Source organism: Oryzias melastigma, linkage group LG24 (genome assembly GCF_002922805.2).
Source record: "Oryzias melastigma strain HK-1 linkage group LG24, ASM292280v2, whole genome shotgun sequence".
Taxonomy (NCBI): domain Eukaryota; kingdom Metazoa; phylum Chordata; class Actinopteri; order Beloniformes; family Adrianichthyidae; genus Oryzias; species Oryzias melastigma.
The window spans coordinates 17,938,218-17,961,550 of record NC_050535.1 but is presented as its reverse complement, the minus strand read 5'-3'; the positions used below and the strand labels follow the sequence as shown (position 1 = coordinate 17,961,550).

Here is a 23,333-nt window from a genome sequence, read left to right as displayed (position 1 = left end):
AGATTTCATTTTTACCTTGAATTTCCAGAAGGGAAATGGATTTTCTGTGAGCTGAAAACAACCTTTGCTCAAGAGTGACACCTGCTGGACACAGAGGATACAGACATGCCGTCCCAACACTTTCTCTGTTCTCCTGCAGATCGCAAAAGTGGAAAAACTGAAGCCTCTGGAGGTTGAGCTGCGGCGGCTGGAGGACCTGTCAGAGTCCATCGTGAATGACTTTGCCTATATGAAGAAGAGGGAGGAGGAGATGCGGGACACAAACGGTGAGAGGGCAAACGATTTAAATTGAAATACATTGAAGCAAATATTTTAATGTCATTCTGTCTCCTGTCTGCAGAGTCGACCAACACGCGTGTGTTGTACTTTAGTATATTCTCCATGTGCTGTCTCATCGGGCTGGCCACCTGGCAGGTCTTCTACTTGAGGCGCTTCTTTAAAGCAAAGAAGCTGATCGAGTAGAGCCACTTTTTTAGGCTAAAAGCCTCGTGGGACGCAGCCCAGCATCCACCCTCCTTGGACTAGCTTCAGCAAACAACAGCAAGTCGGGTTAAGGAGCTCCAGATCTGAATTTCAAGGCTGATAAAGTGTCACGGATGTCTTCTTGAAAAAGATACTTATTTGGTGGTTTGGAACATGTGAAGCTCTGCAGGGAGACTTCTGTCTGCAGGGTTTTGGATGTTGCAGCCGATTTAATGAGAACTCTTTAATAAGTTGAGCAGTGGCTTCCTTTTTTTTTTTTTTTTTCTCCTCACGCTCCGGTTGAATAAACGTGCCATGAGCAAATGTCTTTCCCTTTCTGTTGATAAACACGCCAAACAAATCACACGCTTAGTTCAGGTTTAACCACGAAGTGAGTTGATTGGAAACTGCTGAACTCCTGCTTTGTCACCGAACATGTTTGGTAGCTCAGTTTAACTGTCTATTGTAATTTCTTAGCTGTTTCTTCTTCATGTTTTTTCTTTGTTTTCAGATTAATTATCTGACTGTAAATTAGGTCACTTCCACAAACATCTTCACTCTTGTTTTCAGGACAAATTACAGCTCATACCCCGACTCCTGCTGCATTTTTATCAGAAAGAGGTGACAAGAAATGTAAAAGTATCCAACCTTTTTTTTGTTAAATGTAAAAACTTCTTGAGGTTCCATAACCAAGCTTGAAGATCCATCCAGTGTTTGTTAGTTTTGAGGTTTGGGTTACATGAATGTGGATGGAAGAAGATGCTCCTTGTTTTTTTTTTTGTTTTTTTTTTTTGATGGGTTCAATTTTGTAAATTTGTTGGGCTTTTATTCAATAAAATATTGGATGGGTTTACATACTTCTGTCATGTTTTCCAGAGAAACAACAAAAACTATGAGGGGAAAAAACCCTAAATCTTAAAGTTTGAAGTTTTTTTGTGACTTTAATGTTGGAAAATATAAATGTATACTTTAGCTGTCAGTTTCTTGTAAAATTTAAATGCAAGAGAAGTTTTAAAATTTAATTAATAGTCGTACATTAAGATGAAGATAAAATCATTGTTTTGATTGATAAAATGGTCAAACTCGAAGATGCAAATATTTCTCATTTTGCTTTAAAAACCTTTTTTTCTCACCTCACGACTAAAATAAAATAAAACAACAAAAATAAAAGAAGAAAGAATGGACTGTGGTAATGCTGCAGTGATACAGAAAAAATAAAATAATTTTTCTGTTAACATTGTGACTGCAGTGTCTCTTTAAGGCTTTTACACAGCTACATGATTGTGTATTTTAAGAGTTTTTTTGTTGTTTTTTTGACACATGTTTACTCACTGTACTCATTAATATAAATTAAGATGAACAATCCACTGACTTAATAGTCTGAAATAGTTAAGATAATTCCTAATGAAATGTTTTAATAACACTTATTTGAATTTTAAACAAAAGCAAACTTTGTTATTGGAGCAGGCTATAAAATATTCACTAACCTTAACTTAATCCTAAATAAAGCTATACAAATTAAGGCCATAGAAAAATAGGAGAAATAACCTCTTCTGACTCAGTGCTCATTGCTAAAGCATACAACATGTCATGTTAGAATCTGAATGTGCCAAAGTAGCTATCTGTGCTAGAATTTATATCCATATTTTTGACAATAATTAATGTCACGTTGGTAAATGTTTCCACAACTTTCACATATTGGATTTCTTATCCTAAATTAGCTGAACATAGCTCAGTTTTTGTCTCTGATAACAACAAGACCTTTAGTACACCACGTAGCTAGCTAGCTAGCGAGCTACTTAGCTACTGGTGGCTAGTTAGCAGGACCTTAAACTTAAGGAAAAAAGGAAAACAATGATGGTTCACCTCCCCCTCTAATAGTCCATATAACCAATAAAGAACTTACCTTTATCTTTTGTTCATCTTTCGTCATTAGTTTTTATTTAATATTTCACGCTTGTTTTGTTCTTAACCCCCTATAGCCGATGGGACCAGAAGTTTTCAATCATTCAACTCCTTTGGGGCATCGCCAGCTACATCACTAACAGTGCAGTTCAAAAACCATCAGCAGCAGACAATCATTGCATTTTGGAGGGCCCTGGTGGCTTGGGGACCCTAGGCAGCTGCCTAGTTCGCCTGTAGGAAGAAACTGGCCTGCTGTCATTTTCATCAGAGTCATTTATAGAATCAAATAAATATAAATAAATTAAAAAAAAAAACATTTTATGATCGTTTATATTCCAAACCACTCAGTGATGAGTCAGGGCCTGTTTGGATGAACAGAGAGCTGACATCCTAGTGATGTTTTAGATCAGTGAAAATGGGTAATTTCGCATGGCACCCCTGACCATCTCTCGTTACTCCCAGCTAATGTAGCAAACACAGTTTCCACAATCAAAGTTAGGCTTAAAACATTCCACTTTGGATAGGCCTTTTTTCCAACCACATAGTGATCAGAGAATATTGAACTTATTTGCTCTCCTACCTTATAAGGTAGGGGAGCAAATAAGTTCAATATTCTCTGATGCTGAGTAATCATTCACACAATAGTGATTCTCCTGCTCCTTTCTGTACATTTTTCAGCACGAACAAACTCAATCACACTTTCAGCGATTTCAGTAATCTTTGTATCAAAACATTCAGCTCATTCAGGACATGACTGCTTGTATTTTTGGTATTCATAAACTTTAGAGTTTTGAAATATTGATCAAAATATGCCCCATGGGAAATGAATGAGAGTCTTGAAATTTCAAAAATTTAAGTAGATTAGCAACAAACTTTTAAATATATTTATGGGCTATGTTTTAATCTTTATAGTAATTTTCAAAAATATTGGAGTTTACCTAGCAACATGCAAACGTTTTTAGCTAATTTGTTATCTACCGAGGTTTTTATAGGCTAATTAGCTTAATTTTTGCAACAGGTTATTTGACTAATTTTGTTTACTGATTAATTTTAGGCTGTTTGGGGAATTTAGCTAGTGTTTAAGCAACAAACTAGCTTTTTTGGTACCTACTAAGGTTTTTTGGAGCTAATTTGGAGTTCAGTTCATATTTGAGCAACACACTAAATATTTTTTCAAATTGGCATAGATTAGGGATTTTTGAGCAATTTTACTCCAAACTTTTCAGAAATTTAGGTCAACTTCCGCTCTTTCTCATAGTTCTTTAATTAAATTTCCAGTCTTTTAGCAAATTTAGTATTTTGAAAATAGCTTTTACATTTTCAGCCGATCCCTTCAGCAATTAAAAAAAACTATGTTGCCATTTTCAGCAAAAAGCTTCAGCATTTTCAGTGGACCACTTTCAGCAAAAAAGTATTTACACAAGAATTATTGCAGGTAATGCAACTTTTCTAGTTTTTATTACATCTGTTGTAGTTGAGGTGGCTTGGACATTTGGCCCGGATGTCTCCTGGACGCCTTCCTGGAGAGGTCTTCTGGTTATAACCCACTTTTTAAACTATTACATGTTTTAAATAGTATTCTAACATACATAAAACTATCACAACTAATAAAGAAACAAGATAGAGCAGTCAGAGATGTTAATTAGACATCTACAATAGATGATGAGGTGTCTAATAATCTTGTCTGGTAGGCTAGCCCTCTTTAAGAGCAGTCGACAAAACGTAAAACTTAAACATCATTTCCATTTAATGAAAAAAAGTCAAACACACCAACATTTAGGCTGCTTCTCAATAATAAAATTAAAATAATACATAAATTAAGACCTAATGAAATCTACTTGAATTGGAATTTTATTTTGAATTCAGACTAAAACATTTCCGGTAGTGACGTCTACTTCCGCTCTACGGCAGAGGAGCTGGGCTCCGTTTCATACCGTTTATTTGCTGTCTCAGTGGTTGATGAGTTACGCTTATGAGGCAGATCATGGCGTAAACATGGCCCACAATAGAAGCTTTTTCCTCGAAGGTAAGCTGTGACACTCCTCCCTCAGCTTTGGGCCGGCCGCGGGCCGTTTGGACTCCTGCTTTGTTGGTACTGATTCTGGGTCTCCTGGTGTCAAACGTAATCGGTTCAAAATATGTGTGCGTCCAAGTCTGCTAGCGTTTGTTAGCCCAACATAGTTGTCAGCCCATCCATCCTCTCACACAACAGAATTGGGGGGTAAAGCGAGCACTGCTGGGACCGTGGGGGCTCTACATGTTTCCACCCTGGAGGTAGTGGCTGGGCGGTTGGTTTTAGGCAGATTCTCGCCTATGCTAGCCCTTGTATCGCTGACGTTAGCTGAGTTTGCAATGTGAGAGCTGGACGTAGCCAGCAGAAACAGGCCTTCCTGTAATTCCAACCAGTTAGCCTCCAGAAAAATGCTCATCCAACACAGAAAAATGCGCCAACCCTCACCCAATAGTCCGAAAGAAGTGAAAAAATGGTTCTTAAGCCTAGAATGCTAACGACCTAGCTTTAGCTTAATTGTATATAATGGTATCAAATGTAAACACTGGCAGCTTTTGTTTGTGGTATTTACACTTTAAACTTCTTGTTCAAAGAATGATTAAATATAGATGATGATAAAACTTTTCAGCATGTATTTATCCATTCCTTAATGTCATTTTTTGTTATTAAGTTTTATTTTTCTGAGCTACCTTAAGGAATTTCAGGAAAAAAGTAAAACTTTTGGGTGAAGTTGAAACCAATTAATTGGTTTTAATGAGAGCTGAAAATAGATTCAGCATGAATTTTCTTTTTAGGTTAAAATGGCAAAAATATAGCTAGTTGTATAGTTATAAAACCACCTTTTTATCACTGTAGTGAGCGAGGAGGGCATAAACATTTTAACTAATTTAAAAACAATTTGAGGAATTAAAACAAAACTGTTTTTTGGGGGGGATTGATATTCTGGAATAAATAATCTAATTAGGGTTGGGTTGATCAAATCGATTTAAACTTAACAGATCAATAATCGATTCATAAAATAAACATTGATTTAGCACATAAAACTAAAGTCCGCTAGCTTGATGCTAACCTTTAATGGAATTTCCCATAGGACGGCTAATGCTAACGCTCATATATTTGACTAAATGAACATCTTTATAAACGCATGGGCATGAATTTTCTAAAGTATTTAAGGAAATATTTTTTAGAATAACTATTTGTCATCTAAAACACAATTTTTACTCATATTTTCTTCTTCTGGAATAAGGTGTAATGCTATAGCTCGATCGCCACCTAGTGGCCAAACTGAAACGTTTTCCAGGAGAAGCAGAACAATGTTTACAATGTTAATAATCTGAACATTTTTGTTAGAACTTCTACTTTATAGAAACCATGTAACACTGTTTATTTGTAAAATAATGAGATTTTTAATATTAAACTGTACAGAATGTGACCGGTATCAGATTAATATGAATAAATTCAAAACCCAGGAAGACAAGCTTTTCACATTGCAGTGAAGAGCAGACAGCAGAAAACAAAAGCGAGTGGTGTTGGTGATTATTCCAAACTCCCGCAATTTGTTGTGTTTTTCTTTTTCTAAAAAGATATTTTCATAAAGATGAGTTGAGCATTTTGCAGAATTTTCAGGGAAGTTGTGATTATATTAGTAAAATGTGGGGCACACTGTATGTTGATGTAGTGGTTGCCCTAGACAAATAAATGATTCATTTAGAAGGAGAACAGGAACTTATGCCTGACCAAATAGGTGCTCTGAAACTTGGGAGGAATAAAATACCCCACTTAGTTGTTCTAAACTTGACTGATGGATGGATTGAAGTAGCTGGAGAATGGAGCAAAACCCTGACGTTTCCATAGCAGCGTGCAGAGTCTGCTGGCAGTCATCTGGAGCAGATGAGAACATTCAGTCAGGTTTGTTCAGGATTAGAGCGTAATGACTAAACAGACTAAAACAACAGAATGTCAGAATTTTCTTTTATAATCAGTGTTTATTTCAGCTTTTCATAAAGTTTCTTTCTCTGATTTGAAAGTGCTAGAGTTCCACATCTTATCTTATTTTTTCCCACCACAGTGTCTGCTAACCCTGAACAGCAGCTGGACGGTCATTCTGCGAGCGGACAATAAATGAGCCTTGGAGCTCAAAAGTCTGTTTTAGAAAACTGAAAAGGCTTTTAATATCCTGCATACATGTAAGAGTAAAAGGGAAGTGGTTCCTGCATAGAGGAGGTTTAAGTAGTGTTTACCTGCTGAGCCTGCAGCCAGCAGGATGACCTGCATTAACGTGGTTACGTATGGGAGGTTGTCGAGGTCGGCTTGCGGAGATAGAACCCATTATCCTGGCGCTGGCGGAACAAACCCAGTAGCTCCCCCATGGAATTTTAACCATATATATTTTGAAACTTTCTTAAAAAAATGTTGCCTTGTGAGGGGAATATGAATCGAGGGTTTTATGCCACATCCAGCAGATGTTATTTTCTCTATTAGTTTATGGCGTTTTCTTGTTTGAGTCTGCAACCTGAAGCTCCAGTGCCTTTTATTCCTACATTGAAGATTTTTTTTGTTGTTTTGCTTGAATTATTCTATTCTAATTTTTTTTTAAATTTATGTTTAGATTTTTAACATCTAAGAGCAAAATTATTCTTCTCTTCTGCTGCACATTAGTGTCTAGTTCGTCTTCAGAGCAAAGTTCTTCAAGCATATAATTGCATTTTTATGTATAGGTTTAAAAATAAATTGGATTTTACATTGTCATGTTTATATTCAATAATAAGTCTTAATAGAAAATACCACATTTGATTTGACTTTGTTAAATTTTTAAATCAAGTACATTCGTGTCACTAGGAACGGCTTATTTGACACAGGATGTGTTTTATTTTGAAAGGAACTTTTTTCTAACTTGTTGCCAAAAGTAAAAGAAATTAAAGTGATATATAGGAAAACTTTTGTAATTCAGTTATTGTAAATATTCAAAAGCTTTATAAATGAATGAATACAAAAACATAAATAAAAATGTATTTTTCCAAATTGGAATTTTTCAGTTAAATGGACCCATTAAAGATTGCTGACTGTTCTAAATTGTAACTTTTATCATTAGTGTTTGAAAAATAGATACATAAGAAAATAAATAATATATATATATATAGATGTATAGCATTCAAATTGGTGCAAAAATCCACGTAATAAATACAATCTAAAGCAAAAATCAACACAGAAAATGAGGTTAAGTTTTATTCCAGATTTCTTAATTGAGAAGAGCTGCATGGATTTTAGCAGACGCACTCAAATATCAGAACCTATATTCCAGGGGTGAATTTGGACGCTGAAGATGTTAGTACTGATAGCTGAAGATGCTGGAATTGATAGCTAAAAATGCTGAAGCTAATAGCCAGCTAAAATATTAGCTAAATGCCAAATTAGCCTAAAAAAAAGCTAAGGTTAGCAGAAACAGCTAGCACGTAGCTTAAAAAATAGCTAATATCAAATAGCCTAAAAAATGGGGGGGGGGACTAAATTAGCCAACCAGCTAGCATTCTGCTGAAATATTTACTAAACTCCAAAATAGCCTAAAGAAAAACTAAATTAGCCATAACAGTTGGCATGTAGCTGAAATATTAGCTAAACTCCAAAATGGACTAAAAAAAGGGGAACAAACCCCAAATTAGCTGAAAGAGCTAGCATGCAGCTGAAATATTAGCTAAACTCCAAAATAGCCTAAGAAAATGGGGGAAAAAAACTAAATTAGCCGAAACAGCTAGCATGCAGCTGAAATATTAGCTAAATTCTAAATTAGCCAATAAAAATGAAAGGAAAAAAAGACCTTAGTTTAGCCAAAACAGCTAGCATGTGGCTGAAATATTTGCTGAACTCCAAAATGGACTAAAAAATCTTAGTAAATGTCAAAATATTCCAAAAAGCTAACGGAATGCACATTTTTTAAACAAACTTTTTAACATAACTATGAATAATAAAAATGCAGGAATAATATTCCAGAATAAATTAACTTAAACCTTAAATAACTTTCAATATTTTACTCTCCATAAAAATACATTTTGTCAAAATTACACAAGTTAGAAATAAGCACAAGATAACATCGGGCCAACAATACAATAAAATGATCTGGAGGGTCAGATATAACCCAGAAGGCTTGACTTTGACACGTGCTATAGGCGCTCATGTTTATAAATCGGAATCACACCAAAGTCTGATGACTTGAAACAAGAAAAGCAGGACGTAAGCCTTCCTGTCTAAACCTGCTTTTGTCCTCGTAGATCAGTGGTGTGCGAGTTGCACCGTTGTGCAACATTTCTGTCCATTCCTGACCTCTGTCACACATCTGCTATGTGAAGCAGGAGGTGCCACCAGACTGTTTACCTGAACTTGTGCTGTAAGATCTCCTGAACGGAGAAAATCTGTGGCTGACCAACAGATCTGATCTATCAGCTGGTTAAGGATCTCCTTGATCTCACCAGATTACACTTTGCTTTATATTCTAATAAAAATCATTTTTTGTGCTAAATTTATGTAAATTAAGAAATATTTGGCCAAGAATTGACAAAATTAAAGCTAATATTTGAAGTTTTTTGCGGTTGCAGTTGTTTTTTTTTAACATTGTTGAAATGGACGGCCCTCAAGCTTCTGATAAATGATGTTGGTGTCCCTGCCCTGGTGTGAGTTTCTAACTCTCTTGGGTTATTATTCAATTCAAGCCCTGGATAGATCAGAGACCAGGCGAGATGGAGGCTTCAAGCACAGCTGGAGCTTTTCTCCTCCTAGTGACAGTGAAGAAGAGAAGCTAAACGAGTAAGCATCTTCTCCAGCCCGCCATTTCAGTGCTGCACCGCATCAACACGCATACAGAGACAAAAAATGTCCTCCTGACTCCTCTGATGTGGAGCACAGGGTCGTGATGATCAACCTGCTTTTCTGTCTACAGCTGACACTTTTAAAGCCTCACTCCCATCAACTTTTGATCTATTTTCAAAGCATTCCTAGTGATCTTTTAATTTGAAATATAGCTGTTTTTAGCCAAAATGAAAAAAAAAGTTGTTTTAGGATGTAGTTTCTGCAGAGTGGCAGTAGTTCATTAGAAATTCACCTTTCCCTAATTACCCATCATCCTTTTATTTACACATTCTCCCATGAGCTTACAGCCAAAAGCTAATTAATTTACTATTCTATTTTTTATATAACAAATACACTTTTTTTTGTCTGCTCCTGATTCACAAATTTGAATAAACAAATACTTAAATTTGAGCTTAATTTCCATTATTTATGTCCTCCATCGTGAGAAAAACGCCACAAAAACATGTTAAAAACCTGATTTTCATCGGAGTGGGTCTTTAACGCTGTCTCAACATTTATTACAGATTAGGATCTGTAATAGCTAGAGTAAAACATTTAGGTGCAGTTTTAGTAATTTAGTAAAAATGATATTTTCAACCACTTTTCAATGTTTAAGACCAAACTAATACTTACAACTTGATATCTAAATTCAAATTACCCAGAAAGGAAAATTCTGAAAATAAATTTAGTTATCGGCTTTAACTTTTTAAATAAAAAGAGCTGCTAAAAATGCACCAAATAGGAGGATACAGTTAAATATGCATGCAATTTTTTAATAAATTTGTGTTATTTTTCTTTTGTTTCCTTTGCTCATTTCAGTCATACTTCAACCCCAACTATGATCTCAGTGTTTTACATCCTTCTTTAAAGTATTTTCTCCTAGTGCAAATATGAGAAACTCTGAAAGAAAAATACAAAATAAAGAATTTAATTTTTGGTTGACAACCATATTTATTTTTATTTTCTTTTTGTATGTTTGTTTTTGGAAGGAAGTGAACTTAAAAATTTAATCTAATTTCGACTGTTTATTCTTTCAGGATATTCTTACATTTTCATCCTAAATTTTCAAGATTAAAAGCAAAAATCAATACAATTTCACAAATATTTTAACCACGATCACCCAAAGTACTTACATTTAGATGATGAAGACAAAATTTACTCCCATTTATCGTTTTTACCAGCAGTTTTATACTGTCAGTGGGCTTGATAAATGAAGCGGACTCTCATGACTTAACTCTGTTTTTTCCTTCCTGATCTTCAGTGGGAGTGTGATAAGTGTGGAGGAGATGCAGCAGCCCACCTCCCCTGATGAGAAAAAGGTGACTCTTTGCTCCTCAGCTTTACCTTTTACGTTGAACAGTAGAGTTGGTGCACCCAAAGGACACTCCAGTGTGGATCAAACCTCTGGGGGTCATTTGGACAGCTGCTGCTCGATTTCATCTGATGATGTCAGCCCGACCTTTTCTGTTGTATCTTATAAAATACATCTCATCAGGTGAACAGTTAAACCACAAAAAATAGTAAAACTCTCATTTTGTTTGAAAATATTAAAGCCCCTCCTATTAAAGGAGGTTTTTATTAGGGCTGTAACGAGTACCCGACCAATCAGATATTGGCGATCTGCTCCCGAAAGTTTGAGTACAAATTAAAAAAAAAAAAAATTGAGTTCGAATATTCGCGATATCCAAGATCATTGATTCGCGATCTTTATAAATGAAGTAGAGTGTAGTAAAATGTAATTTGGGTATGATGTATTTATTGTTCTGAAAAGCAGAATAATGTTGGATTTTACATTTTTTTAAAAAAAAAAAAAAAAAAAAACAGAATGCGCAGCGTCACTGTCACTGAAAGTAAATAAACCTTTGTGTCGGTGAAGCTTCTTGTGTTCAAAGTAGGGCTGCCACGATTGGTCAACTAATCAACGGCTGATCGACTATTAAAATAGCTGACGACTAATTTAATAGTCAATTAGTTGTTACTTTATATTACATGAAGTTGGAGTGCAGTGAAGTTGAACGTTATAATGGCATTCTGCTAGCTTTTTGGCTAATTTAGGCTTTTGTGTTTTTTAGGCTATATTTCAGTCTAGCTAATATTGCTGCTGCATGCTAGCTATTTTGGCTAATTTAGTATTTTTTCAGTTTTTAGATTATATTGGAGTTTAGCCAACATCTACGCTGCATGTTAGCTATTTTGGCTAATTTAGTCTTTTTTGTTTTTTAGGTTATTTTGGAGTTTAGCTAATATTTCAGCTACATGCTAGCTATTTTGGCTAATTTAGTATTTTTTCAGTTTTTAGACTATTTTGGAGTTTAGCCAACGTTTCAGCTACATGCTAGCTGTTTTGGCTAATTTAGGTATTTTTTGTTTTTTAGGCTATTTTCGCTAATATTTTAGCTGCATGCTAGCAATTTTGAATAATTTAGGATTTTTTCAGTTTTTTAGGCTAATTTGGAGTTTAGCTAACATTTCAGCTGCATGTTAGCTATTTTGGCTAATTTAGTCTTTTTTGTTTTTTAGGTTATTTTACAGTTTAGCTAACATTTCAGCTACATGCTAGCTGTTTCGGCTAATTTAGGCATTTTTTCAGTTTTTTAGGCTAATTTGACATTTAACTAATATTCAGCTTTAGCATTGTCAGCCATTAGCTTCATCGTTTTTAGCTATTAGCTTCAACATTGTCAGCTGTCCTCACTGGCATCTTCAGCGGTCAAATTCAGCTTACAGCATTCACACTAGCATTATCATAGGTAATGCTATACATATAGTTTTTACTTAGTTTAAAGCTAATGATGGTTAAGATGTGCGCTTTGAGATAAGTCGACTAATAGGAAAAAATAATTGGTGATTAGTCGACTATTAAAATAATCGTTTGTGGCAGCACTATTTCAAAGTAAAAGTAGCCAGTGCTTTTTTTCAAAAACTGAGACTGAAGTTCCACTTACTGACACAAGTTCTAAAGAATACGAATTAACCTCAACAGCGGAGCTTTAGCTCCTCTGTTTACATTCTTTTGTTAATGTAAGTCCTCAAAAGTTGACACGATTAACGTAACTCCAGCGGATTCCAAAGTGGAGAATGACAGCCTCGCTCTGAGATGCAGCTCTGCACCGCTGAAGTGTCAATTTAATCGACCTGAATCAGCTGATTTTGTCACTAGAAAAAAACAGCTTTTTATTCCGTCTTTTTGCCAGTATGTAAAGCTTAGAGCGTAAAATGTGAAGAACAGTTTCAGGTTTTGTTGTTAAATGATCCAAAACAACAGTTATGTTTATGCTTTTCATGTTACTGCTGAACTTAACCAGAAGATTGAAGAAAAAAAAATGTATAAATGATGATGATTTAATACATGTAATTTTAATTTTCAGTACATTATATTGAAGAGTGAGAATCGTGGTTTGATTCATGAATTGAATCTGATCGCCACCTAAATTCCACAGCTGTAGAATTTATCCTCTTATACTGGATGAAGTTCTTCTCAACGTGTGAACTTTTTGTTTTAGCCTCCATCTTTAAGGCACTTCACTTCATCCAACCCCATAAGAACCTATGAGAAGAGGGTGAATAATCACATGAGGCCTCTGAACAAGCTGACTCCCAAAAAGCTCAGGTAAGTTTGGATCTAAACTCTCTCTTTAAGAAATGTTTATATTAAAAAGAAGAAAACACTTGAGGTGTTGCAGAGTAACCGTCCCCTAATTTTAACAGCAGTTTTCACAGCTACATTAATAAAGTTACAGTTTGATTCACTTGGGTTCAATAAAATCAATCAATAGCTCAGAACATACTGTACTTCTTAATGTATTATTTTATTAATTAAAGTTCCACTTAAGTATAAATCACTTGATAGGTGAATCATAACTTTGATAGAAAATCGTCTTTTCCGCAGCAGCGATGTTCCTCTTGAAGCAGCAACGTCGTCCCCAACGCACAACAGAGCAAATTACTACATCTTCTCTCCGCCTCATCAAGGAATCTTTTTGCAAGGTCGGCATTTTCAGCACGCACAGCTGCCATCGACCGTGAAGAAGCCCGTCCAAAGGTAATTCAGACCCACTTGACGTTCAACCGCCACAGTTTTTATGTGATCAGCACAAGCTGAGTCAAAGTCGGACTGGAAAAATGTTTTATTTCATCTCAGGAAAAAGCAAATTTGATGGATTTGATACAGTCCTTCTAGGAACAATAATAAATAAAATCAAAAAAAGGGGTAAATGTCCTGCTAAATAAACGCCTTTGTCTTTCTCCAGAAATGACTTTTTGCCCACACAACAAAACTTGGAAGTGGACAGCATCGTCCTCACCTGCCAAGAGAGCCCAGGTAAGAGCATCTTTATGACAGAGAAGGCATGAAAGCTGGAGTTTTACTTTTGATAGTTACATAAATACGTGGCCTAACGATTCCTTTTTTAGGATTTTTTTTACTAATATATATATATAAACTATTTTATTGCTAAGAGACGCGTCATTACAGAAAAACGATACTTGACTAATGCATAAAAAAAGTTTATTTTTTGAAAGAACTTTACTAGATCAGGGGTCCCCAAAACTACAGCCCGCGGGTCGGATCTGGCCCTTGTCCTCTGGCCCTACAACAAATGTTGTAGTATTTTTTTTCCTGTGAAGATTAAAGAGATGAATTATTTAAAATGTGTCTATGTGTGGCTTTCAGGGAAACCGTAAAAGTTTACATTTAGGCTGTGATTGTTACACTTTTTCTGTTTGTCTACAAACCGACCTCAGAGAAGATAACATTTATGTGGCCCCCGTAAGAAAAGTTTGGGATCCTCTGCACTAGATAAGATTTTTAGTTAAAGGGTAACCAAACACTAAATCAACATTTTTTTGCTGTTTTGTCTCTATAAATGGGGCTTTAAAAATGTCTACATTTTTGACAATTTAAACTAAACTTGTTTAATTCTTGACCTTAAAATCAAAACCCTTGTGTGCTGCCCCCTACAGGTTTAAACAAGGTATTACAATTGATTTTGTGATTGGTCAACTCGGCATTCGTTGCTTAGTTCGTTAGCCTTAATTAGCCATGATGCTAGCAGTCTTTTACCACTCAGACACGGGTCCTCTTCGGACCTGCAAACCCTCAGCTGTGTCGGGTGTTGTGCCCAGACATGTATCCCCTGTCAGAATTTGTATCCCCTGTCTCTGGCATTGTTGATTTGTTTTGGTCGTCATTCTTGGTCTTTATATACAGAGAAAAGTCCTCATCTCCCAAACTGACACAGTGTAGCCTCCCTTAGCCCCGCCCCTTTTTTTGTATTTTTCAAATCTGTGTTGAGAGTAGCGTCAACCTCCAACTATCTCGTGTTACTTTTTAAATAAAAAACTGTACAGCTGTTGCAGGTAAAAGGAGGATTTTGAAACAGTTTTTTTCCAGAAATATAATAAGAGTATATTTTTTTTGGTCATCACTTTTAGCATCTTTGTAATACGGTTTTCTTTCAGAGGATGACACCTTAAACATTAAGCGTCGAGTCCTACAGAGGAGGAAGTCGGACATTTCTAAATTTTCCACACCAGTCGAACAAACAGAGGTGAGATGTTTGTTGTTTGTTTTTCTGTTAAATTGGCTGCAGTTACTGAATATTTATCAAGTTTTCCTTTTTGGTGTTTGAAGGCATAGATGTGTTCAGGCTCTATGACTAAACAGAAATGTATCATCCTCTCTCTGCCGTGTTTTAAAGTATGTGCTTGTGGGGTTTGACAAATTCTGTTTTTTAGTGTAAGCAAACAAAAAAAATATCCTTAGATTTCAGGTCAGCACAACTCAACAGTGGTTCTTTATTTTGACAGGCTCCGCAGTCGACTGTCTACTATGCTGTGTGCCTGAAGTGCAACAAGCCAAGCGAGGACAGCACTAAGTGTCATAACTGCAGCAGCAGTGCATCACTATTCCCCCGTCAGCCGGCCACGCTGTCATCTTTGACCCCCAGACCTCCAATCAGACCCCAAACCTCCCGCAGCCCCAACAGCCTTCAGCAGAACTTTTGCAAACCGGGTACCACCATCAAGCTACCCGGTGGGGAGGCCGCACCTGTGCGTGCCACGAGCGTGCTGGGATCACAGATGCCTTCGAGTGACGGCACGGCGGCGGTGGTGGGGCGATCGTCCAAAGGGAAGAGGACGACGGTGAAGCAGCACGAGCTCAACGATCCCAGTAAGTCAAACTTTGGAGCAACAGTTTTTTTCCTTTGTGCTAATGAACTGAACATAGAGTAGAACAAATAAAACATTTGTCTCTACATTTTTGTCTAGCTTTCATTTTTATCATTTTTCTGTGAGGCTCTAATTTGATGCAGCTCTTTATTATAAAGATGTTTTTCTAGGAATTCCTCAACTATCTAGAAATCTTAGTTTCTCAGTTCAGTGGTGAAGAATGTAGGGAAAAAAAATCATCTAATAATATCATTTTAAGTGATATTTTATCTTCTTTTTTACATGACATCAAGTTATTTTGTCTCACAATGACATCATCTCTGATTCTGTGGCGTGTTTTACCTCAAATATACACAGAAAACACAAGCAGGAATCTCTATGAACACCATCTCCTCTGTTTTAAGTCGTTCTTTCCAGCGACGAGGAAGAGGACGAGGCCGACAATGCCAGCACAGGAAGTGTCAACAGACTGGACAGCGTTTCTCCTCGACCCGCCGACTCGGCGCACTCCTCCCCGGTGCCGTCTGGGGGCAGGGTGGACGCGGAGGTGAAGAGCACCGAAGCTCAGGAAGAGATCAGCACCGAGTTCTTTGAAGACGTCAACATAAAGATCACGATACCACGGAGAACCCGGATGAAGGATCAGGTCTGGAGCCACTTGACGGATTTGAAAATAGACTTTTTTAATGTATTTCTGATCAGATTTGACTCAACCTGTTTGATTCTTAAAAGAAAGTAGCTCCTCGTTTTTGTGGCTTTACAGTTTGGAAATCAGCTCCCTGAGCAGCTTCCACCAAGAGCAAAGAAGCCCAAAGTCACGCCCAACAGGTGTGAAAGCATCATCCTGGAGTGCCGGAGCATTAGAATAGGGAGCCTGCGAAGGATGGTGAAAAAGCCTGTAGTTGTGAGTATTTGTATCAGCTCAATAATAACTCTGAGGTGCTTAAATAGGATTTTAGGAGGTGTCCCCATCCCATCACAGAGTTTCAGACTTAGGGATGATCGATATGGAATTTTTATATCTCTATGTAGTTTTTTACGTATCGTGCGATAACTATGTATTTTATGATATAAACCAAATAACTATATTTGTCAAATCTGAATTCTCTGCGGCTCAAAAAAATTTGTAATATTCAGCAGGTTGTTTAGGCCTAAAAATCTATGTCCATAATACTTTCAACACTGAAAACCATGCAACTAGTTTTTTTTTTAAATAACTAAAAAAATGACTGAAGAATTTTTTCTTTTGTTGATAATTGGAATATTTTTAGCTGATTGTTTAAGCTAATTCACAGAAGTTTGACACTGTTTTAGTGTAAAAAGAAGTTTAATAAAACAAAATAATAAAATTAACTACACTTGACAAATGTAAAAAAACTACTTGTCTTTTACGTGTAGATGTATGGCACGTTTGTATTAGAGTGATGGTTTCGAATAGATACTAAAGAACTCTTGTTTTCTCCTCTTAGTTTTCTGTTGACAACATTCAGCTGGAAACACAAGGTAAGCAGCAGCATCTTGATTTAGTTGGTAATAAAAAACTTCTTAAAGTAACTTTTACGGATTTTATCAGAGTTTTATTGTTTTGATTTGATTACCGTATTTTCCGCACCATAGGGCGCGCTGTATTATAAGGCGCTAAAAACAGTAAAAGAAGCAAAACATTGAGTTTAGTTAAACTTTATTCCACTATTTAACAAACTACTATTATTATTACAAAATATCTTTGGTGTTTGAATGAATCGGCTGCCTAATTCCATAATCGAGCACGCCGGTTCCCTCTCATCGTTGTCAGTCAATCTTTATGTGTTTGTTGCTCTAAGGTGGGTTTCTGCCTTAACTTGAGATGTGGTAAACTTTAGCGCCATCCACATTGTTTACCAAGAGCCAATAGAGCGGAAACTTCCCAAAGTTCCTCAATAAATTTTCCAGATTTTGGAACTTGGTGCACACAAAAGGCTTTTTAGTTTTATGTAGTTTTATGGGATGATGTGTGAGACGTTTGAACCATCAGGTCCGGTCAGCGACAGCATAGAGAAGGTCTGCCTCCAGACGTCCGAGCTCATTAGCTGCGAGTGGTGCTGCGTCCGGAAGCTTCCCGTCTTGTTCTTTCAAACGACTCCAGAAGAGTGCCTCCGCCTTCGCACGCAGCTCAACATGTCCAAGGAGAATGGAGGTCATTGGTACGACTGCGCCGGGAACGGTGAGTTCATCCCTGCCTTCATACAAACCCGTGAGCAGAACGGAGGTCTTCAAAGTCCTCTCCCTGCAGCGTCAGACGAGAAGTACATCGTTCTGATCTTTGAGAACGGCCTAGCGTTGAAGGAGCAGATCATCCTGGAGGACATTTTGACAGCGATCGGCACAACCAACCACCTCAGCGACTTCCCGACCAAATTGACGTTTGACGAGGCCAACGTTCGTCTGGTTAACTACAACAAGTCATCGAACCAGAAGAGCGAGAAGGTCGGTTTGCTCATTCCCCATTGTGATGGGATGCTCGGATGAGATTTTTCAGTCTAATCCTCTTTATTGTTCTAAATCCTGCAGGAAAAATCCGTTCCGAACTCTCCCAGCTTCACCCACGTTCCCTCCGTGTCGCCGGTAAGCGTAGCTGGACGCACACGGATGGCCACCCGCCAGACCAGTTCTTACCTTGAGGATGAAGACGAAGACATGACGGACCTGCAACCCACTTTCTCTGGACCAATTGTGAAGTAAAGTGACTTTTATGCCATCGCTGTTATAAAACTCTTTATTGGGATATTATGCTTTGAATGAAATTAACTTTTTTAAGCCCTGTGGAGCTTTATAATTTCTGATTTATTAATACTAAAGGAAAACTAAACTTGTTTAATCAAAAGAAACTGAAGAATAGTAACATAGATGAATTGAAGACTGTTGCAACTGAAAAAAAAAGGTTTAAAGTACATAACCCTGTGGAACTCCATAATTAACGATTTTGGTTTAAGAACATTTAAAAGGTTTGAGATGCCAGTTTTCTGTCTTTTATGTTTTTGGTGTTCTAGAGAATTCTTGAAATAAATAAAATACTTTAATTTGTTTTTTTTATGGGGGAGGAATGAAACCTTCACACATCTAGATATGTGTGATAAAGTTTATTTTCTGAACTTTTTATATTTTTGCTACACGGAAAATGAGATTTTTTTTATCCCTACTTAATGATGAAGTTTTTTGCGAGTCCAACACTCACTTGGATGTTTGTCTTCCAGGTTAATGGTTTACCCTCCCCCTCCAGCCAAAGGTGGGATAACAGTAACTAACGAAGACCTCCACTGCCTTAATGATGGTGAATTCCTGAATGATGTTATCATAGACTTTTATTTAAAGTAAGTATGTGATGTAAGGATGTACATTTGGAAACTTTTTCTATACGTCGCTGACATTGACCCTCTGCTCTGTCAGATATTTAGTTTTAGAGAAATTGAAAAAGGACGACGCACAAAGAATCCACGTGTTCAGCTCCTTTTTTTACAAAAGACTGAACCAGAGAGAGCGACGGAACGCCCCAGACGCCACCAGCCTGCCGTGAGTGTTGAAAGCTTTCATAGACGGATGTGAGGATTTTTACACAAACTGGATTCCTTTTGCTCCTCAGGATCCAGAAGAGAAAGCACAACAGGGTGAAGACGTGGACTCGACATGTGGACCTGTTCCAGAAGGATTTCATTTTTGTTCCTATAAATGAATCGTGAGTGAGACGTGCAAAAGGTCTTTAATCTGATCCGAGATCCGATTAGAACTGAACTGAACCAGAAAATGTATTCAATTATAACAAACGTTCACATCCGCCACACGTTCCATTGGAATAAATCATTTTGACCTGTCTAAAATACAGGAAACGGCTGGAAAAGAAAAAAAACTAGTGTTTAATCTAAGCAAAATGAGAGCTTTAAGATAGTAAAATTGTTCAATGTTACATTTAAAACCAACAGAAATCCCTATTTTGCATTAAAAAACAAGGAACCAACAAATTGCAATCGGTAAGTAAAAATAATTATTCTAAGATAGTCTTTTAAAATCCGTCTCCATCCACCATTATCTGATATTTTGCAACATTTTGTTTTTTTATTTTTGTTTTGTAAAAAAATACATTAAAAACTAGTGATTAATATAAGCAAAATTAGAACTTTAGATAATAAAATTGTTCATTTAAAACTAACAAAAATCCCTATTTTACATTAAACACAAAAAACATACTCAACAAATTGCAATTTGTAAGTAAAGATAGTTATTTTTAAATGCTATTTTTTTTATCCAACTCTGTCCACCATTATCTGATACTAAAAAATGTAGTTTTCTAAAGTCTTTTTTAATGATTTCATCCTTTGTACTTGTCTCTCGTGCAAATGCAATTAGATAATTAAAATGCTTATATCACTCAGATTTATATCTCCCTTAACCCTTTAATAAATAAGGCAGATGAATGTCGATCAGAGCACTAAGCAGATGACCCGCTTTTGGGGCGGAGCCAAACGGAGGTGTCAGCTATTAGAAACCCAACAACAAGGAATCGATCATTTTATTTTGGGACCGACAGGATTTTTCTAGAACAATGAGCAACGTCGTTGTCTAAAAATTGCGGAAACTCTGTGATTCGCTGCAAAAGTCCCGGCCGCTGATGTTCCGGGAGGCGAGCCGTTCAGTGTGGACACGCCCCCACCTGAGAGCAGATTCCAGCTAACCAGAACGCCTGGAATACAGCTGGATCAAACTTCTCCCCCCCAAAAAAAAACTTTTGTTATTTTTCATGAACGCAATAAGGAAAACATATAAGAAAACAATGAAATAAAAATAGGAATTGCAAAAAACACACATTTCATGCATTTCTTCCTCAGAGCTCATTGGTACTTGGCAGTCATCTGCTTTCCGGGCCTGGAAGGTCCAGTGTTTGAGAAGAACCCGCTCTACTGTGGCTCGACGCCAGCCTCCAGCTCGGCGCCAGAGCTCCAGTCGGAGGACAGCATCCCAGACCACTGCCGCCCCCTGTCTCCAGATGGAGACTGCCTGGACAGCTCGTCGGAGTTGGAATCCCCCGAGGCTCCGGGTGGGTCTGCAGAGGGTCAGAGCGTCTTCAACCCGGAGAATTTCGGCGAGGAAGCTCAGGAGTCGCTGGGCAACGGCCAGACTGAACCCGAGCCGCACTACTCAAGTTAGTGACCTGAGCAGCTTTATCTGAAAACTGAGCTGGAATTTTTCTCGTTTTTGTCACTGTATTCACTTGAGTGAATGGATGTCATTCTCCCTTTAAGGTGAACTGCACAGAATCAGTCTATGCTACGGTTCAGGGAAAGAAGACGACACTTACACCTTCTCTGATGACCAAAGCTCCTGTCAGGTATTCCCCTTCTCATTTTTTAAATATTTTCATTAAATTTAGTTGCAACCAATGAGTGCTGGCATGTTTACAGGATGAGTGCAGTGAAGACGGCGCTCTGGCTGAAGATGGAGTCGCTGCCGACGTCTGCGGTCTGGCCTCAAAACCAACCATCTGCAAACAGTGAGGGAATGCACTTTGGGTCTTTGACCTGCAGGGGGAGCTGATGTTTTGTGGGGGCAGGATGTGCGTCCGCCTGATTTAGCAGTGATTTTTGTACCTGCTGTGACGGTTGTTTCTCTTTGCAGACCTTGTATTCTCATCATGGACTCACTGCGGGGTCCCACTAGGTCCACGGTGGTGAAAACTCTCAGAGAGTGAGTGTCTGGAGCTGCACCCTGACTGACTGCTGTGTGTCCTCTCATCGTTGGGGAAAAAAAAAAATGGGCTAATTTTAGAAGTAGTTTCACTGGTTTACCCACTGGAACTGCTTCTGACAGCAAACCAACATCATCTCTACCTGAAGCACTTAAACAGATTACCTATTTATCAGCTAAAGGGTTGGTAGTTCAACTCCTGGTCACATGTAAAGTGTCCTAGGGCAAGTCTGAACTTTTAATTGCCTCTGGTGAGTCAGGTTGAGCAACATAGCTGCTCCTGCACTTGTTTGAATAGGTCGATGGGAAGTAGTGTGCAAGTCCCTGCAATTTACTGTATGCATTTATTTATTCGTCACTATTATTGCAAAACGTTAAGTTTTGTTAAAAAAACAAATTTAAAGCTAAAGTTGGCCTCCTGAAAGTCAAAATGTATTTACAGTAAAATGTTGACTTTTCTTAGCTCAATTTATTCCCTCATGAAAAAGCTTGTGACATTCTCTTTAGATACCTGGAGGTGGAGTGGGAGGTGCGCAAAGGCACCCAGCGAAGCTTTAGTAAGGAGGTGATGAAGGGCTCCAGTCCACGTGTGCCTCAGCAGGACAACTTCAGCGACTGTGGGGTTTACGTCCTGCAGTATGTGGAGAGCTTCTTTGAGGTCAGAACTTTCCCCTCTCTGTTCTTTATTGTGTGAATCTTTAGTAAGCATTCACACAATAACAAACGATTATTTTAATAATCAAACGATTAATACAACAGACAATTATTTTAATAGTCGACTAATCACCAGTTATTTTTTCCAATTTGTCGACAAATTGAGTCATGCGCAAGGTGGATGTAAAGCACACAGCTTAACCATCATTAGCTTTAAACTAACTAAAAATTAGATATATAGCATTACCTACAATAATGCTAGTGTGAATGCTGTAAGCTGAATTTGGACGCTGAAGGTGCTAATGCTGATAGCAGAAAACGCTGAAATTGATAGCTTATAACACTAAAGCTTATAGCTAAAATGGCTGAAGCTAATAGCTGAAAACGCTGAAGTGGATAGACAGCTAAATTAGCCCTAAAAAACTGAAAAAAAGCCCAAGTTAGCCAAGACAGCTAGCATACGACTGAAATATTAGCTAAACTCTAAAATAGCCTAAAAAACAACAAAAGCCTAAATTAGCCAAAATAGCTAGCATGTAGTTGAAATATTGGCTAATCTCAGAATTAGCCTAAAAAAATGAAATATTTATAATTAGCCAAAATAGCTAGCATGTAGTTGAAATATTAGCTAAACTCCAAATTAGCCTAAGAAAGTCCTAAATTAGCCAAAACAGCTAACATGCGGCTGAAATATTAGCTAAACTCCAAAATAGCCTAAAAAAACAAAAAAGCCGAAATTAGCCAAAATAGCTAGCATGTAACTTAAATATTAGCTAAACTCCAAAATAGCCTAAAAAATAAAAAAACTAGATTAGCCAAAACAGCAAGCATGTAACTGAAATATTAGCTATCTCCAAAATAGCCTAAAAACAAAAAAAGCCAAAATTAGCCAAAATAGCTAGCATAACACCATTTTAACTCTCCATTTTAGTACTCTGACTCCATATACCGGTAGTATAACGCAACGACTAATTGACTTTTAAATTATTCATCGACTATTTGTGGCAACGCTATTTATAAATAGGAGCTGGAATGCATTTAAGAATGTTTTTTTTTCCTCCTAGAATCCTCTTCCCAGTTTCCATCTGCCCATGAACTTGTCCGAGTGGTTTCCACAGCAGAGGATGAAGACGAAACGCGAGGAGATCAAGGAGCTGATCCTGACGCTGCAGGCGCAACAGGAGCCTAGCATGGAGTCTAAAGAGGAGGAGACTCCGCTGGGCTCCTCTGAGGAGCTAGACGTTCAGGAGACATCTGAAGTGAAAGGAACGATGGCCATCAGCCCTTGAAATATCCACACCATCCATCCATCCCTGTGTGTTCCCCTCTGAACCCCACATGGGCTGAACTGGATCATATGCTGCTGGTCTCACTAAAACATTTGTCACGTGGTCTGGCGCCTTGCACAGACAACCACACCTTCATGTTTGTATCAAAGACATTCAATGTAAATATGCTGGAGTTTTTCTGCTGCCTTTGTAAAATACCGTTTTACCAATCCTCCATAAGTGACTCATTAAGTTATATTCAGATGTTCTGGTGTCTGCGAGGATCTGTGCAGAAAATACTGTTTCAT

General features: G+C 37.4%; 2 protein-coding genes across 5 annotated transcripts in view; both read left to right on the top strand.

Moving 5' to 3' along the window:
- tmed10 (transmembrane p24 trafficking protein 10) overlaps positions 1-1,315 on the top strand; it is a 6,970-nt gene extending 5,655 nt beyond the window's left edge. Inside the window, exons 4-5 of the mRNA XM_024291467.2 lie at positions 140-266; positions 341-1,315. Coding sequence (XP_024147235.1) covers positions 140-266; positions 341-462 — 249 coding nt within the window. The 3' untranslated portion in view covers positions 463-1,315. The remainder of the gene's footprint in view (positions 1-139; positions 267-340) is intronic.
- A 2,933-nt stretch (positions 1,316-4,248) lies between these two features.
- Positions 4,249-23,257, top strand: senp6a (SUMO specific peptidase 6a). Of its 4 annotated transcripts, none has more exons than XM_024291065.2 (23): positions 4,249-4,393; positions 9,082-9,175; positions 10,479-10,536; positions 12,721-12,826; positions 13,103-13,259; positions 13,468-13,538; positions 14,678-14,766; positions 15,026-15,389; positions 15,793-16,034; positions 16,152-16,292; positions 16,858-16,891; positions 17,403-17,591; positions 17,661-17,854; positions 17,939-18,105; positions 18,622-18,738; positions 18,815-18,937; positions 19,008-19,100; positions 20,248-20,561; positions 20,662-20,747; positions 20,821-20,909; positions 21,035-21,103; positions 21,611-21,761; positions 22,822-23,257. In XM_024291065.2, exons 1-23 carry the CDS (start codon positions 4,327-4,329, stop codon positions 23,044-23,046), a joined length of 3,240 nt encoding a protein of 1,079 aa, XP_024146833.1. In that variant the 5' UTR covers positions 4,249-4,326; the 3' UTR covers positions 23,047-23,257. The 4 variants fall into 4 exon arrangements, with proteins under 4 accessions (XP_024146833.1, XP_024146835.1, XP_024146834.1 ...); XM_024291067.2 differs by having other exon boundaries at positions 12,721-12,827; positions 13,110-13,259; XM_024291066.2 differs by having other exon boundaries at positions 12,721-12,827; positions 13,107-13,259.
- Positions 23,258-23,333: the final 76 nt, after the last annotated feature.